Source organism: Phaethon lepturus, unplaced genomic scaffold (genome assembly GCF_000687285.1).
Source record: "Phaethon lepturus isolate BGI_N335 unplaced genomic scaffold, ASM68728v1 scaffold12110, whole genome shotgun sequence".
Taxonomy (NCBI): domain Eukaryota; kingdom Metazoa; phylum Chordata; class Aves; order Phaethontiformes; family Phaethontidae; genus Phaethon; species Phaethon lepturus.
In genome coordinates this window covers 43,292-61,669 of record NW_010511234.1, presented here as the reverse complement: position 1 = coordinate 61,669, position 18,378 = coordinate 43,292, and the positions used below count along the sequence as shown (strand labels likewise).

General features: G+C 40.7%; 2 protein-coding genes across 2 annotated transcripts in view; one reads left to right on the top strand and one right to left on the bottom strand.

The window, feature by feature from the left end:
• Positions 1–416: 416 nt before the first annotated feature.
• Positions 417–1,268, bottom strand: LOC104617878 (forkhead box protein I2-like). Its single transcript, XM_010283316.1, has one exon. The coding sequence runs from the start codon at positions 1,266–1,268 to the stop codon at positions 417–419; it is 852 nt and encodes a 283-aa protein (XP_010281618.1).
• Positions 1,269–10,577: 9,309 nt separating this feature from the next.
• PPP1R3A (protein phosphatase 1, regulatory subunit 3A) overlaps positions 10,578–18,378 on the top strand; it is a 27,399-nt gene continuing 19,598 nt past the window's right edge. Inside the window, exon 1 of the mRNA XM_010283306.1 lies at positions 10,578–11,371. Within this exon, the coding sequence (XP_010281608.1) occupies positions 10,578–11,371 (794 nt within the window). The remainder of the gene's footprint in view (positions 11,372–18,378) is intronic.

Sequence of the window (18,378 nt, the reverse complement as noted above, 5' to 3'; positions counted from 1 at the left end):
GGTGTACATGTTTGAATATATAGTTACAAATACACATACATGTGTATTAATTTGAACCTAATAGAGCAGTAGTATACAATAATATGATTAATGTTCATACAGTAATATGATTAATACAGAACAATTTAAAAATAACTTTACTGGGCAGTCAGTGCTAATGGATTTACTTCTATACTAAGTAATTTATGCACAGACATTGAGTAGTAGAATTTTTAAAAACAGTGTTCATTGTTATGATTTCAAAGTTCATACACTTAGGTAATAATCATTGGTAATCACTGGCTTGCATAAGTAAGTAAGCTCTTTTGCTGTCTTTAAACATATACCAATGTTCAAAAATGTGCACTGTATATTAACACATTGTGTCTTGACAGAGTCCCAAGCTGCCTGTGAAGTTACTGCATTTCAAGTCCTTTCTAGTACTTACAGATGTGTCTGAATGCTTCACTTTGCTGCTGCGTTTGAGAAGAGAAGAAAAGGGAATTAGGGAAAGCCTGTTGAATATTTAGGAAAATATTCTGCTGCATAACTGGAGTAGCAGGAGATCCATAAAACCGGTCCACAGAAATGCTGTGTGGTTTATCAGTCTGTAGTGGAGGTGAAAACTTCCCCACGATTAAATGGCTGTTTACATTCCATTTTTGGTATTCACGCACAAACTGCAGTCTGTCGGCATACAGCATTTTCCACAGAGGCTCCAGAAAACAGTGTGTTTGGTAAAGCCAATTTGGTGCTATGTAGGAAAGATAGTGTCCCCATGGCACGAAATAATTCACAGCAAGGCAATGCTCTAGCTCCTTTTGACGCCCTCGCTTTCGTGACCTTCGGTGTTGCCTGAAGTCCCCATGAACAAAGTCATTTAAGTTTGACGGGTGAATACTCCAGTAGTTTCCTTTGCCATCCTCACATCTTCCCACCTTGATAAAACAATCATTTAGAGAGAGGTTGTGCCTTACACTGTTCCTCCAGCCTCGACCTTTGCTCCTGTAGAAAGGAAAATTATCTTCAATATATTTGTAGATAGCAGCTAAATTCAGTTTATTTGTAGGGGAAGAAAGAATTGCCTTTGCAATTAAGGCTATGTAAGATAGGGGTGGTTTTTCCAGAAGTCTTGCTTCATCCACGCTCACAGAAAGACCCGTTTTGGCATCTATGTGAGAGCTGGGAATTCGGGTTGGAATCCTGTGAACGAGTTTTCCTTCTCCTTCTCCTCCTACTGTATGGACATCTGGACTTCCTTCATTGTTTTCAGAAAAGTCTTCACTCATTATAACAGCATGAAGTCTAACATTTATTTTAAGCGTGCTGGTATTTTACTGCAAGTAGTTAGTTGAATAATTGGTCTGCTGAATATAACCAGCAGGAGAAATGAAAGCTGGACTTCAAATGTGCTGCTCTCACGTACGCAGATTCCTATTTTATACTCTGTTAAGTCAACATCCTTAACAATGAAAACTGAACTGCCTATATTTACAAAAGTCAAGGTGCAAGTCCTAGTTGAATGAAAAAAAATACAAAATAATTATACTATGTTAAGTATGAAGATAAACAGACCATGACGTTAGTCTCTCACTTCATTATAATCTGAGAAAACACCCTTCAGTGTTCCCCACTGAAACATAATGATTAATGAAAAATTGATGCTGGCTAGATAGAGTTGTGAAAGGATTAGACCCTCCAGTGATATGTGGAACAAATTGAAAACAACATGTTGGTTCCTGTGTTTTATACTTAGTCAAATATGTTGTATTTAGTACAATAAACATTTGTTTTATGCTCTAAAAGAAAGTACTGTGTGAAATGAAACCTGCTATCAGATTTTGTAGCTGCAGGGTACCTATTCTTGGTGAAATTGAATTAAAGCACAAAACCCTCACAAATTGCTCCCTGTTTTTCATATAATATCTCTGATCTCGATTGTGCAGCTAGTTTTCATGCTGAGTATGCATGTCACCGGTCCTGCTGACCCAGGAAACCAATTGAGGGAGCAAGTACCACTCAGAGGAAGTGAGCACTGTGCTCTGCAACCCTCAAAACAAGAACTGTCACTTGAACTTTGATATTGCCCTCAGCCTCCTGAGGTCTGACACCGTTAAAGACAAGATACCCATTTCGTGATTAGTCAAGGAAGGTAATTAAATATGTTTAAATATGTTCTAAAGCAGAACAAAACAAAATGGTAGAAGCTTTGAAACAAGATGTATTGTTTAGATTGCCTGACCAACCTAGTGGCCACATATGATGGAGTGATCACATCAGCGGACGAGGGGAGAGCTACAGATGTCATCTTTCTGGACTTCCATAAGGCGTTTGACAGGATCGCCCACAACATCCTACATTAATTGGAGGATTAATTAACAACATTAATTGGAGAGATATGGATTTGATGGGTGGACTGTTTGGTGGATGAGGAATTGGTTCGGTGGTCGCATCCAGAGGGTAGTGGTCAGGCTCAATCGGTGATGAGTGGTGTCCCTCAGCAGTCAGTGTTGGGACCAGTACTCTTTAATATCTTCATCAGTGACATAGACAGTGCACCCTCAGCAAGTTTGCAGATGACACCAAGCTGAGTCCATCGACATGCCTGAAGAACAGGATGGCATCCAGAGGGACCTGGACAAGCTCGAGGAATGGGCCCGGGTGAACCTCATGAGGTTCAACAAGGCCAAGTGCAGGGTCCTGCACCTGGGTCAGGGGCAACCCTCAGTATCAATACAGGCGGGGGGATGAAGGGATTGAGAGCAGCCCTGCCAATAAGGACTTGGGGGTACTGGTGGATGAAAAGCTGGACATGAGCCAGCAATGTGCACTTGCAGCCCAGAAGGCCAACCGTATCCTGGGCTGCATCCAAAGCAGTGTGGCCAGCAGGTTGAGGGAGGTGATTCTGCCCCTCTGCTCTGCTGAGACCCCACCTGGAGTCCTGCATCCAACTTGGGAGCCCTCAGCACAGGAAAGACATGGAGCTGTTGAGGCATTTCCACACAAAAATCATCAGGGGGATGGAACACCTCTCCTGTGAAGACAGGCTGAGAGAGTTGGGGTTGTTCAGCCTGGAGAAGAGAAGGCTCTGGGGACACCTGTTTGCAGCCTTCCAGTACTTCAAGGGGGCTTATACGAAAGATGGGGACAGACTTTTTAACAGCATCTGTAGTAATAGGACAAGGGCTAATGGTTTTAAACTAAAAGAGGGCAGATTTAGACTAGGTCTAAGGAAGACATTTTTCCCAATGAGGGTGGTGAACCACTGTCAGAGGATTGTCCAGAGAGGTGGTAGATGCCCCATCCCTGGAAACCTTCAAAGTCAGGTTGGACGGGGCTCTGAGCAACCTGATGTAGTTGAAGATGTCCCTGCTCATTGCAGGGGCGTTGGACTAGGTGACCTCTGAAGGTCCCTTCCAACCCAAACTATTCCATGATTCTGTGATTGACACTTGCAACACTTTTCTTAGGCATTCAAACCCAGCAGCCTATGTTTCAGTTGGTAGCCACAATGTTTTTAGATCGGGAAACAAGTCTCATAATGTGCTGCTACAGTTCACATGGGATATCCACCATTTCTGTATCAGGGCAGAATTGTCGCCTATTTGCTTGTAAGATTTAATAGAGGACTTTTCCACTAACTGTTGTGAATGGGACGTATCTGTTATTTTAACAGCCTTGGCTCTTAAAAAATCCTAGTGATGACATGATGAGCTACTAATTGTTTTTCCTGGGTCTGAAGTCTCAGCAATGAGTTCTTTTGAAGGTTTTCATTTGACCTGCCCTATCCCTACAGGAAATTCTCTACTGGCACATCCCAAAGTTGCCATCATCTTTCCATTACTGGTGGCTTTTCATAACCTTCTGATGACTAATTTACTCCATTTGTTCTTCTCCTCTGTTATTTGCAGCTGAACAATTGCCAGATCATAGCAGAAATTATTAACTCCGAAATATGTGATCTAGCACTTAAGACTATTTATTACAAATCATCCCATTTCTGTTGCTGCAACTGTAAGCAGGTTATGCCTAAAGGGATTCCTACAATAATAACATTAAAAGTTTTATTTCAATTCATAATCATGGATTTGGTATAGATTATTAAGTTATTTCTACTGAGATTAGTTTTTTTATGGAACACCGCAGTTGCAGACTGGAGAACAGATGCTGCTCACTCTGATAAGGACTATACGTTCCTTCCCCCATATCTCCAACAAAGAAACACAGAATCAACCTCATGTTCTGCTATTTTAGTAGTGACTTTTTAAATGGAAAGGATTTTAAAGAAGCACTAGGCACAGAGACTCGATTTTGAATATCTATAAATAGCCAAATTAAATCAAGAATAAGCAAAGCCATTTTATTAAGGTTTTCAATTTTAAGGGCAGGTTTTCAGAAACGGAGGTTATTAAAGGGAGCCAGACTGAAGAGTTCAGAAATGTAAATGTAGTAAATGCCCAAAGGTTGAAAGCATGAAATCCTAAGCAAGAAGAAAAAATGTGTACGAAAGGGTTCAGTACTTGAACAGATGAACAATCATGTCAGTAAGTAAAGGAAGATTCTACAGGGAATGAAAGATAAAAGGGTCAGCAAAAAGAGCTACATTTGGAAGGGCTGAAAGCCCTGATCTCCGAGATAAAGATTTTTTTTTCTCAGATATGCCCTCAAGGAAAATATTCATCTCATACTTCAGGGCATCTTACTTGCTCCTCCTTTCTCCACATTATTTCAGGAATTAACTTTTGTTTTCCTCTGAGTCCTGTCTTTAAAGGTGAAAGGGTGAAAATGTCTCTTTGCAAATCAAGGTTCCTTCTAAAAAATGTAAGACAAATTCCCTGTTTTATCCTTATTCTTTGTGGGAATGTCCTTGTCAGTGCCTGAAATGTCTGCAAAGCTTTCACATTAGAAGGAGAACCGCCTTCCCTGGCTCAATGTCCAGTTTTATCTGAAAAGAAGAATCATAGGCAGGGAAAGCATACTGTCTACTTTTACTATACAAATTTTTTCCAACTTGGAGAAGCAGATTCTTTTTCAAATACCAACACACGCCTTATTTAAGCAGCATTTTTGTTACTGCGTTCTGTACAGTGCTGCTAAAATATTGGACAGTAAGAAATCTGGGATTTCCCACAAAACACCATAACAAAGAAGAGGATAGCTCAATTAGCCAGACTAGTTAAATTGTTTATCATTCTGATTTGTCAATAAATGAAACATTCTTGAAAAGATGAATGGGGAAGCCGGAGCATTTGGAAATTCTGTTGCAGTACCATAATCTGTTCTGAATTTTGACTGTGCAAGATTGTCTTTTCCTCTGTCAGTGTTTGACTCTCTGTCATCAATTTAGGTTAAAGAGAGTTTTGTCAGTGACTTAGCTGTGATTGTATGAATGCAGGCTATCCCCTTACAGTAATTCTAATGTTTTTTTTTTTTTTGTATTTAAAAAGCCTGCAATTTTTCTGCTTGGCACTGTGAAAACAGCACAAATTTTAAAGACTGAGCTGGTTTCTGCTCTGGGTCACCAGGGTAGACCAGTTTCAGTCATAGGACAAATTTTCATAAAAAAAAACCTGACAGTGCATACAATCTGTAACTAAGAGCAGAAAACAATTGAGGGCAGCTTTTGTCCTCACTCAATCTTTATTATTGATATGTAATTTCAATCATGTGGAATTTAGAGAGAAAATCTTGCTTTAGTGAAATGCTGTGATTTCTTCCTTAGCTGTACATACTTTAAGAATGAATTGCTGTTTCAAAATACCTCTCACAATATGCCAGCAATTTTTTTTTCCAAAGGATATAACCTTTAAAATCTTCTACCTCTTGTTCAGCACTTTTGACCATTCAACAGTCAGCTAGAATAGTGTTCTCTGCAAGGAGAAAATGTTTTTATGCCTTATCCTAATAGATTTATTTCATAGCAGTGAAGTAAGTAATACATCTCATACTCTCAGATGAAGAAGTGCAGTTTTCTAGGGCACTAGGGAATACACTGTTAGGAAGCCAAGTGGAACCAAATATTATACTGCTCATCTTTAGTCCATGCTTAAGACATAGTTGTTTTTCAGTTGACACAGAAAGGTATATTCTCTCTCTTTCCAGTAAAGGCCAGGAGAGATCAGCTGGCCAGTGCTAATAATAGATATGCCGAAAACATAGGTAGGTGCAAATATTTTTTAGTTAAAGGTCTATTTGGCTATTGCTCTGCTGTGATGTTGCTAACTCTGTGACGTTCTTCCTTGTAATATTTACTACACTGTTCAATAGAGAAGCTATCCCACAGAATCAGAGAACCAGAGAATCATTAAGGTTGCAAAAGACATCTAAGATCATCAAGTGCAACCATCAACCCAACACCACCATGCCCTCTAAATCATGTCCCAAAGTGCTATGTCTACACATTTTTTGAACACTTCCAGTGATGGTGACTCCACCACCTCCCTGGGCAGCCTGTTCCAATGTTTGACCACTCTCCCAGTAAAGAAATTACTCTTAATATCCAATCTAAACCTCCCCTGGCGCAACTTGAGGCCATTTCCTCTGATTCTATCACTAGTTACTTGGGAGAAGAGACCAACACCCTTGTCGCCACAACCCCAGTTCAGGTAGCTGTAGAGAGTAATAAGGTCTCCTCTCAGCCTCCTCTTCTCCAGACTGAACAACCCCAGTTCCCTCAGCTTCTCCTATGAGGAGAGCTCATGACTTGGGCTCCAGACCCCTCACCAGTTTCATTGCCCTTCTCTGGACATGCTCCAGCACCTCAACGTCCTTCTTGTAGTGAGGGGCCCAAAACTGAACACAGGATTCGAGGTGCGGCCTCACCAGTGCCGAGTACAGGGGCACGATCACTTCCCTATTCCTACTGGCCACACTATTTCTGATATAGGTCAGGATGCTATTGGCCTTCTTGGGCACACTGCCGGCTCATGTTCAGCCAGCTGTCAACCAGCACCCCCAGGTCCTTTTCCGCCGGGCAGCTCTCCAGCCACTCCTCCCCAAGCCTGTAGCGTTGCGTGGGGTTGTTGTGGCCAAAGTGCAGGACCCGGCACTTGGCCTTGTTAAACCTCATACAGTTGACCTTGGCCCATAGATTCAGCTTGTCCAGATCCCTCTGCAGAGCCCTCCTGCCCTCCAGCAGATCAACACTCCCACCCAACTTGGTGTCATCCCATGTAGAGCTGTCTTATGTCCTACACAGTCTTCCTCAATTCTACCTGTTGTTTATGCTGTCACTTTAAACAGTGTTTAAAACCATCTGGAAACCCTTTGTCTTGATTCAACATTTGAATATGGTATGTTCAAAAGCAGTAAGGAAAATGAGGAAGATGAGGAGAAAAGGTGATTAGAGAAGTTGTCCCATAAAAATGTTCTAAAAGTACCTGTTTACTGTTACAGTCTGAAAGGAAATAGTTACTCCGATGTCTCATTTAGGTATTTCTGGGCACTGTTTTGCAAGATGCAGAGAACAAATGATATTATTTTTCAGTACAATATTTTCACAGTGTTAACGCAATTCTTGTATGGGGTAAATCTATATACGCTTTTGATAAAATACTTGCACTGTCATGAAAAATTTAACCCAGGACAAACTGTCCAGGCAAGTCCTAAATCAGGTAGAAAACAGACATAAACATCTACCCCTCTGCACTGAAGAAGTTGAAACTTGTGGATAGGAAATGGCTTTCCACAAGAGTGTGACCTTCCTCTGTTCTCAGCTATGTTTCTTAGTCTCCACCCTTATAACCCCTGGTATGTCTTCCTTGTGTGAAGGCAGAATATTTTCCCTCTTTTATATTGTTTATTTCTTATCCGACAATTTTCTGTTTCTTATTTTAACTGACCTTACTAAGTACACGCTGCTTCTCTCACTAGATAATGGCACGAGACTGAAGACTTTGTTGCTCAGTGGTAGCACTTAAGCTAAAATGCTAAATAACCCTTTGGTTCCCAGCTCCCATGTTTCTTTACATCCAGGACAGAAATAAAGGATTTGAACTCAACGCATGGTAAGATAGTTAGAGGTGCACAGAATAATCTAAGTCGATTAAAGTCACTGATATTACTTGGTGTAAAAAATAAATATTTGAATACATCTTTGTTTTCAGAACAACCTGCAGCCCTTGTCATGGCATGTACTGATTTGATGGCCTGGGGAGAATGTCTAACTTAGTACCTGCTGAAGCCAATTTCTGTAATTGAAAGAAACTCCTTGGCTGGACTAGTGCTGTATTAGACAAAGACAAATCACTGTTTGGTTTCAGCAAGCATTAGGAAAACAAAAATTACAACAAAAAATAATCAACAGATCCAAACCATCTTTAACTGGACTTTAACCTACTTTCATATAGTCTAGCAGCAATACTAGTTTCCATGGTGCTTTTTTTTTTTTTTCTGCTTTTCTCCTTCCATTTTCAACTAGAAGTGAACCCATTCTCAAAGCATGCCTTGGTCTGAGATACACCCTTCCTTCTCCTGAGTACAGCTGGTGTGCAACCCTCCTCCTTCCTGCACGTCTTACCTCCGTGACCCACCAGAGTCCACCGGGGAAGTTACCTTCCCATTTGCATGTCTATGCAGCTTTTTGTAAAGAAACATACAGAATGAAAAAAGGGAATACAAATAGGTGTAACCATTAGGGTAACAGTACCATAAATAAGTTCTCCTCATTTGCATAATTATTATAGTAATATTTTCTTAGATTATGTTGATGGAAGAAATCAAGTTGCCATTGTAAGAAAAAGCTTCATTTCCCAAACTGAACCTGATTCACATGATACAAAGCCAAAATGTACATGCAGCAAATCAGCTCTGCAGCTATGTGCAGAGCAGTAGGTGGGAGCAGGCAGAAGTGGTGCTTCTGGGATCCCACTGAGTGAGAAAAACTCTCGGCTCTTCCATGGGGGGAGCTCTGGAGGTCTCACTCCTTTCTTAGACACTCACGAATGCACGGCTAGATAGCACTAGCATCTGTCTTTAAACAAGAAATCTTGAATGCTTTTACTGTTGGGCCTTGTTGAAAATACAGCATTGTGCAGTACTGGTTCAAAACCAGTAATACCCCCAAAGTTTATGGGCTGTGGTAGGTGCTTTGTAGGTTATGGTAGAAATGTGTTTTATAAATATCTCTTTATATGCTGCTTTCTCGAAGTATGGTGGTACTAGGGAAGCATAAATGTTTTTACAGTAGTGGGACAGCTATTGAGAGGTTAAGCTGGAGAAGCATTGGAAAGGCCTGGAGATGCTCCCATGGTGCGGGAGGATGGCTCATCAGAAAAAGGGATTCATGGAAGATGTGGTTTACCTTGTTGTCTGGTAACAGCCGTACCCAGATCAGCTTGAAAGTTACCAGTGTCAGCCCAACAACAGGGGGAAGGATTCAAGGTGGCCTGCAAGACCTGAGCCATTTGAAAATGTGTAGGAGGAGTTAGTTTCGTAGCCTGTGCTGATGCCACTAATGCTGTCAGTCTCTGATGTGGCTGATTCCAAGCTAGTCCCGTTATATTTCTTAGCTTGCAGTGTGCTATTAGATTATAGTGCGGGCTTACCCTTTGAGACAGACACAGGGGAAATAGGAGAGGTTAAGCAATATGAAGGAAGAAGGTGACATTTCGAGTTCACGATCTTTGTCTCATTAAGACTGCATCTTTCCACGCGTGGAATGCCATAAAAGTAAAAGCCAAATGCTAACTGATTAAGTTGATTGAGAAGCCACGGTTTTGTTTCATATCAAGAGAAGATACCCTGCACAAAGGTTGAAAACCCTTTAAACAGTGCAGTGTGTTTCTTCCTCCTCTTTATAGCTGTGTGGCACGGGGCTTGTGTTTCAGGGCTGGCTGCACAAGTTAATTCTGCAAGTTACTTTTCTCTCCATTTGGCTGGATGATGCTAAATGCAGTCTGGCACTAGATGATTTCATAATCTAATTAGTGGTGAATTTAGTCATATTTACAATGGTGCATTACAAGTTCACCTCCAGTGTACTCACTTCAATGTTTTACAGCATTCCTGGTTCATTTAGGATGTGATGGCTAATCCTTAGCTAGAAAAAGCTGGCATAGTCCTAGGATCTGGTCCACTGAGTTAGCATGGTATAAAGCCAGGGCAGAATGTGACATTGTTCTTTTAAATCTGAAAACATTGTAAAAAAGTGGCCTTGAAAATATATGCAGGAATAGTTTACAATATAGAAACCATTTACCTGATGAAGTATACAGACTAATCAGAGATGAATAGCTCCTCATTTGTGCAATGTGATGAATTTGTTGTGTAACATAAGTTGATCAACTAAAAGCAGGTCTATCTGTGAAGTTTAACAGTGCAAAGAAGTTAGTTTTTCAATACTATTTTTCTTCTTAGCACATAGAACCACATAAAAATAGGGAATGTAATATTTGAAATGTATCGTTGAAATTATAACACCTAATACTGTCAGATGGAGAAGAGGCCAACATAGTTTACACACCATAGCATCTATTAATAGGCCTGACTCCCTTTTGCAATGTCAACTGTAACATTAATCCTTGTTTTAAATCACAGTGTCTCAAATATCAGCTGCTACTAGTTGTACAGCTGTCTTTCAGTTTATATCAGAGAGCCCAATGGAGTCTTTTGAAGGACCTAGTCAGGTTAGGAGGGCTAACTTATTAGAAGTTCCCGCTGTAAATGATTTCTCTTCAGAGGATGAAGATGTTAAACCTGATGTTAAACATCGTTTCTCTCCACTTCCCCGAAGGCGGAATTCTGCTTCTTCAGAGGAAGAGGAGGCAGATACCCCCACCACCATTGCAAGAAAAGTTTCGTTTGCTGATGCGTTTGGGTTTGATCTTGTGTCCGTTAAAGAGTTCGATACCTGGGAAGTTCCAAATACAGGACATAATGATGATGTTGAAGATGAGGTTTTCCCTCAGGACGAATATTTTTTCTCTCAGCTGTTTACGTTACCTGCTTCGCAAGAAGAACTTTTGCAAAAAGTGCGAGAGCAGAAAGTGGTGTTAGAGTCAATCGTGTTCCTGCCTGGGATTACCTGTATGAACGGCATTATACGAGTCCTCAATGTATCCTTTGAAAAACTGGTGTATGTTCGAATGACACTGAATAACTGGCTCAGTTATTACGATATCCTCGCAGAGTTCATGCCTAATTCTTGTGGTAGTGAAACAGATCAGTTCTGCTTTAAGATTACTTTGGTGCCTCCTTACCAGAAAGATGGAGCTAAGGTGGAGTTCTGTATACGCTACGAGACATCAGTTGGTACCTTCTGGGCAAACAACGAGGACAAGAATTACACACTGATTTGTCACAAGAAAGAAACTGTGTCCAAGGGGGATAATAAACCACACAAAGAGGTTACTGATAGACATCTTAAAGGCTGCTTAAAGACGACGCAGAGCAGGTGAGGTTACACCTTAACTTTTGGTAATTTACAATATAGCTGGCTAATTCTAACTTTCTAAGTGTGCTTGCTGGAGCTAAGACTGCCCATGCTGTTTTCTTTTATTGTTTTTTTAAAATGATAAATTAGACCGAGACTGGTTTTCAGTAAAGCTGTTGTATATATCATCCAGTAGTTCTCCAAAGACAGGTTGGTTTGGATCATAGTTTTAATACGTGGCATGCATGCTACTCATTTGGAAAGTAGTATGAGGGTCTATAAATTATGGGCTGTGTACCAATTTTGATCTCTGTAGGATATAAATTAAGCTGACATCAGTGAAAGCTTTGCTACAGACTGAGGTAGCCATACAGTTAAAACACTTTACATCCACTTCCTTGGTAAGTCAATAAAAATTTAAAAGCAAAACAAATCCTGAGTTTTCACATGATTTATTTCATATTCCATTCTCTACATGCAATGATTAAAACAGAAGGGGCACTGGTGGTTCAGGAAGCTGATAACTCAGGGAAGGATCCTATTGCAATTAGAATAGCTGGTACAAACTTTTCTGCAAGCGGTTGGGCTATTCTGCAAGTTGTATATTAGGGTAATAATTCCTTTTCCTGCCACTGATTGTAGTTTCTGTTTCACAAATGGTGAAATGAGTAATGATTTATAAGGCAGAATTGGTAATATATTAAAGAAAAAAGATATGTAGAATTTATCTCATATTATTCTAAATAAAAGTAGGCAAGAACTACGCTAATTATAGAGTAAAGTGGCCGTGGTTAACTTACAACTTAACTCCACATAGAGAGAGACACTCAGGAATAGTAACTTCTGGCTTCCTATTCTGTTTTAAACTCCTCTGCTTTCTGGAAGCAAAACAATGTTTCCTACAAAAATCTAGTTCTCAATTTTTTGCTCACCAAACTTGCTATAAATCAGTTGGAGTTCTGCAGAACTGAATCTATATTTTAGCTGCAGCATCCTTTGCAATACTTAGATCCCAGAACTGAATTCTTGTTGAGTTTTCAGTTCCTGTGTACTCTTTCCAGGTGCTGTTTGATTCCCTAGTGCTCTTCCACTGGACTGAACCGGTGGGGAAGGGGGAACAAAACTGCAGCAGTGATGGGAGCTTAAGGAGAAGGGAGACAGCCAGGGCTTCCCATGTGCAGAACCTCCCTTCCCAAAACCCAGACTTGCTGCGCTGAGAGTCTCTGCCAGCCCTAATCACAAATCAGCCCTGGGAGGAGAGGTGCGCAACACAGCTTAGTGCCCACACCAACACCATGGTGTAAGATCAGCCCTGGGGCTAACCTGAGGCCCAATTCATAGCCAGTCCACAAAGCTGTCCTGGTAAGTGTCCCTTGGGCCAGCTCTGGGGCCACCAGGCTGATGCTCCCATGGGGGAACATCTTGGTACGTCAGAATAGGGGGAATGGTGCCTTTACCTGCGGTGTGGTCAGACACTGACATTTGTGCCTGGTTCTGTACGTCGTTCCTGTCCTTCAAGAACTGTCATACGACCCATTCTGGGTAAATAAGATAGCCTGAGATCCCCTGCAGAAGGGCCATGATATCAAATACCTCAGGCAGTGTGACTTCAGCCTGAGTTCAGGTAGCCCGCATGGAGCAGATGATGGACACGGTGAGCTGAGTCTTAATTTAGTGAGCCCTGGGCTTCCAGATGCTTTCAGGACTGACCTGCAAATTTAGATAGAATTGGGCATCTAAGGTCAAATGACTCCTAAGAGTTTAATTCCCTGAAGTCTCCTGTGACATGCCAAGTGCTAGTGTAGGTTGTAGAAGCGTTTCTTCTGAGTGATCCTCTTTTACATGTATTAGAAGTCAGTCAGACAGAGAGGTATTTTAAAAAATGGAAAAGAAGATAACATGTCTACTCCTTGACATAAAATTACCTTGCCTCTAATCATAGTGGAAAGTTTTCTCCATCCAAATTAGTCTGTGGAGGAATGTATATATGTGTGTGTCTGTATGTATACATATATATGTATCATACATATATATGCATATTTGTTCATAAATACACATACACACATGCATATTTGTGGTGTTAGAACTAAAGTGGTCAGATTTTTGTTTACATTAAGATTTGTTACCCATTTTTGGAAAACAGTTAACTAACGTGCACTTTCAAGACTCTCTTTAACGGTAGAAGGATGTAAAAGCACCTTAGAGTAAATGCAAAAATGAGCTGGAAGTATTTTTGGAATATTGTTTCAGTGGTCACCAAGGCTTCTGAAAGACAGTTCTGGCAGATTGTAATCCAGGACCAATTTTATGCTGCAGGGATTTCGTTGACTTCACAGGAGTTACAGCTTTCACCGGTTGAATGAGGTCAGCATCAGGGCCTTTGGTTTAAAAAGAACTAAGATGCCAACCTCCCTTGCTCACTTGTTTTTCAAAGTGTCTTTGTACATGTTGCCCCTTTGAGTGAGGAGGAACACCCTGCAGACATCTGCAAAAGTACCTCATTATTCTCCTTCAGACCCTCATTAAAACTCCTTTGCTTTGATGTCTAGAAAAAAGCGCAAGAAAAACAACCCCCCCCAAAATTGGCAAAGTGAGGCTGCTGTGCGAGCCCCATGACTCCTTCGTATCACGTTGAGCAGTGCCGCCTGCTTCCCTGCTCTCCTCCACCAGCCCGTCTCTCTCGCACCTCTTGTTTTATGTTCAGGTGACAAAGTCTGCAGCATTTCTACATGTTGTGCTGGATGTTTATAGAACATTTAGCAAAGTGGGGGTCCTGGACCCTAACTAGCTTGTTGTAGGAGCTGCAGCAATGCAAACAGATATAAACAGAAGTAATAACAATTTTACCTATTCACACAATAAATACGCATGTAAGGAATATGGCTATCCGTGCCCATGAGCTGGACATCTTAAATTAAAGATTTCTTTATAGCCATCTGAATAGCATATTTTAACAGGACATTTATTTAGGTCCCTATTTCACATTTAGAATACTGTTACAACTTTTTTTTTAAAATCTTGTCTCTGAGATATTTATACTTTCTCTTAATGTGCAATTTATCTCTTCAGTTAAAAAATAGGACTGTTAAAGAATTATGTTTTTTAAGCAGAGAGTTTGATCCACTCTAGGGCATACTTGTGTGGCTCATTAAATGTCATTAGCGAGGATTAGTTGCATTAGTTAAGTGAAAGGAATAATATGCACTTTCAGAGGAAGTTACTGGGGAAACACAATATGACTGTATCATGTTACCCTTAAGAATATGAGCCAGGACAAAGTTGTGTGAATGAGGGCAATGGGGTGGCTTCTGACACCATTATTAAGAAATAAAACAAAAATGGACTTAACCCTCAAAAGTCGTACCTGAAAAAAATTATAGACAAAAGCAAAACTGCATGGAATAATTAATGCTGAAAACTGTCTAGATTTGGATATTCAGAACCGCATGACTTAATGTCCTGCCTATTCATTTCATGTTTCATTTGCTTTTGCTTCTATGTCTAGGCATGAACAAATAGTCTTCTCTCAAAGTTTCATAAAGTATTTGCTTCTAACTGTATTTGTCCAAGCTAAAATTTTTTACAACATAGATTTTAACAACTTGTGTGTTTTCTGAAAATCTTAAAAGGATTCATAGGCACAAAACATAGTTTGAAAAAATAACATTTGAATTAAATTATGTTTTAGTCTATCTGAAAATGTGCATTTAACTTAAACATACTCATAAATATACTTCAGGGAAAAAATTTGACTCATAATATTTTAAGGCTGTCACTGGAAAAGAGAGAGCTTCTGTCAGTAAACAGCCCTGATTTCTATCATATATATATACATTTATCTAAACATTCAGAAACACGTAAATTAATTGTATCAGCTCCACTCTTTTCTCTTTGTTTGACTGTCATGCTTTTGGAACATGGATAATGATTCTGAAAACAAATTTCTCCTGGTCCTCAGGTTTGGACCACATGATTTTGTTGTGGACCCCAGGCTCCTGCATCGGTCTGATCAGACAGGGACGGGTTGTGTGTTGCATGAGGCAGACTCCTGTAGATCATGCTGCACGGCGCAGTGATAACGACCTGCAAACCATTTTCCCCATCACTGGTGAGGCTGCGCCCCATTCCTGTGCTTGGTCCTGGTTTGCCATCTGTCAAGAGAGCAGCGGGAGCAAGAGCACAAGGAAAATGGCTGATAAGCAGGAGGATCATTTTACAAAAGGGTAAAATATGTACTTGGACTCCTGTCCTCTGACAAGGAAAGGGGGAGGCTAGTATTTTTATCGGAACTGTTAGAGTTATCCCCCTCTTACCTCTCTGAGCCCACAAGCGTCTCGCACTCTCAACTGATGTTGGTCCTGTGCTTTCTTCTGTAATTGCTAGGCTCTACCTTTCTGTGAATGGTAGTGCTCCAATTCACTTCCCTTCGCGGTGCCACTTTAAAACAGAACACAAAATAGGGCGATGGCTCATACAAGAGCTGCTCTATGTACAATGCGCAACGAGAAGAGGTTAAAAACCCCGGGTCTGTGGGCCGCCAATGCCAACTTCAGCAGCTTAAATGCTGAATGGTCTTAAAGCAATTGCCACTGAGAAAAATTCTTCCGTGCGTGAGTATTCTCCCGTCTTCAGCTGCTGTCTCACCCCCTTCTGATGGAGGGCAAAGGAAGGAAGTTGCTGGAGATGCGGCTCGGCAGGACTGCACCGTGCCCGGTCGGTGTCCCCAGGCAGATGGCAGACCAGGGCCAAGGCTGCCCCCAGAGATGCTGTTCTGCATCAGCTCCTCTCCGCCTTTCCCACAAACCCACAGTGTGATTAAAAAAAGCAAAGACTTTTGAGGAAGATGTTTGGAAATAGCTTCGCATGTACTTTGCTATAAGGAACGACTGTATTATTCCCAGCTGGTCCATTTAAAATACAGCATCTAAATTATGTCCCCCATTAATCCTTGTTTTTTTGATTATTGCACATCATAATCGGAAAGGGAAAAGGAGAGCATAAAAAAGGTGTTAAAACACGTCTTCTTTGTGTACTGCTATTTTATCTCAAGGTTGTTTCTGGCATCTCAAGTCACAAATTGCACCTTGATCAGCATACAGACATGGGATTTGACTAAAGTTTATTGCTATTATTAGGGAGTGACTGCAGTCACTCTTTTTACCAGAAGAGCAGCTGCTAGAGAAGCTATCCATTCACAGGGAGCCAGCTAAAAAGAGCACTCCTCTGCTGTTCAGTCTGACCTAGTATTCCCAGCCCTTCCCTTCCCTCCTAGTCTTTGCCAGTCTTTGCCAGTTGTAGAAGTAGGTAGCACTGGCACCAAAAAAAGCCTTCTCCAGGTACTTGAAGACCGTGATTGTTGGGGACACAGGTTAATTATTTAAGGTGATCTAAAATATATTATTCAGACAAGAGGGGTAAAAGCAAGCTGTGGAACTGAGGCTGAGTATTAGGAATGTTTCTTAATAGTGACGCTAGAGTTATCTTCTAAGGAAATTGCCACAGCCTTACTCTCCAAAGTAATTTAAAATAACCTAAGATAAACCAGTTGAAAAATGTTCTATAGGGAACAATCCTACTTGGCCAGCAGCTATGCTCAATGGTCTTTTTTCTATCTGTCTAATGACAATATTTCAAAATCTGGGCACACTTATTATTTGAACTATGAAATATATTAAAGACCCTAAAGATAGATATCCAAGTTAATGGCATAAGGCTTTGAATGGTATCACAGAAATACCGAAGAAAACAAGTTATGGATGAGAATGGCATGCACAGAGAAAATAGACACCTGATAACTATACTTGTGGTCTCCTAATTAGAGAGTACCTAAAGACTGAATAACTGTCTCATTTTTGCTTTTGGTGACTGTGAACTGTGCTATCTGTGTGCCATCCATTTATTGCACTGGAAATATTAAAAGAAGCTTCTAAACTTTTGAGTAACAACATAAGAAAATAGCACGTTGCTTTACTGGCAACCTTAGCATAGTATTTACTCTGGATCTTATTAGTATTGGTGATTTCTCATTGACTTCCATGATCTACCTTAGAAACTGTTCTCACCAATGTTACAGAACAGAAATTTGTGCTCTAATGTATGGGAAGTATTGGTTTCTATAAAGCTTATTCACTTGTTTGCATAACCATATAAAACCGATGCTGATCTGAGTATCATTTCTCAGCCTTAAAAAGTAAGTACTTGTAATTGTACATGCATTGCTTGGCTTTACACCTATTAGATTTTTTTTGCAGTTGCTACAATTTCACCAGCTTATTTAAACATGCCAATACTGTAACACTATTATAACTGACTCTTAGAGCTCTTTAATGCAGCAACTGACTTGAACCTGCAATAGGCACAATAAATAATTTAATGAATGTCAAGAGTCTCACTGAACTTTGTAGAACTCTGCATTTGTAAAACTATCCTTGAATGTTAATATTTACAGGACTGGAGCTTATTTTTATGCTCTTTCGGATCACTGATCATAGGATCATAGATTCATAGAATAGCTTGGGTTGGAAGGGACCTTCAAAGGTCATCTAGTCCAACCCCCCTGCAATGAGCAGGGACATCTTCAGCTAGATCAGGTTGTTCAGAGCCCCGTCCAACCTGACTTTGAAGGTTTCCAGGGATGGGGCATCTACCACCTCTCTGGACAATCCTCTGACAGTGGTTCACCACCCTCATTGGGAAAAATGTCTTCCTTAGACCTAGTCTAAATCTGCCCTCTTTTAGTTTAAAACCATTAGCCCTTGTCCTATTGCTACAGATGCTGCTAAAAAATCTGTCACCATCTTTCGTATAAGCCCCCTTGAAGTACTGGAAGGCTGCAAACAGGTCTCCCCAGTTGAACAACCCCAACTCTCTCAGCCTTTCTTCATAGAAGCAGCGCTCCATCCCTCTGATCATTTTTGTGGCCCTCCTCTGGAAATGCCTCAACAGGTCCATGTCTTTCCTGTGCTGAGAGCTCCCAAGCTGGATGCAGGACTCCAGGTGGGGTCTCAGCAGATCATAGTAGAGGGTCA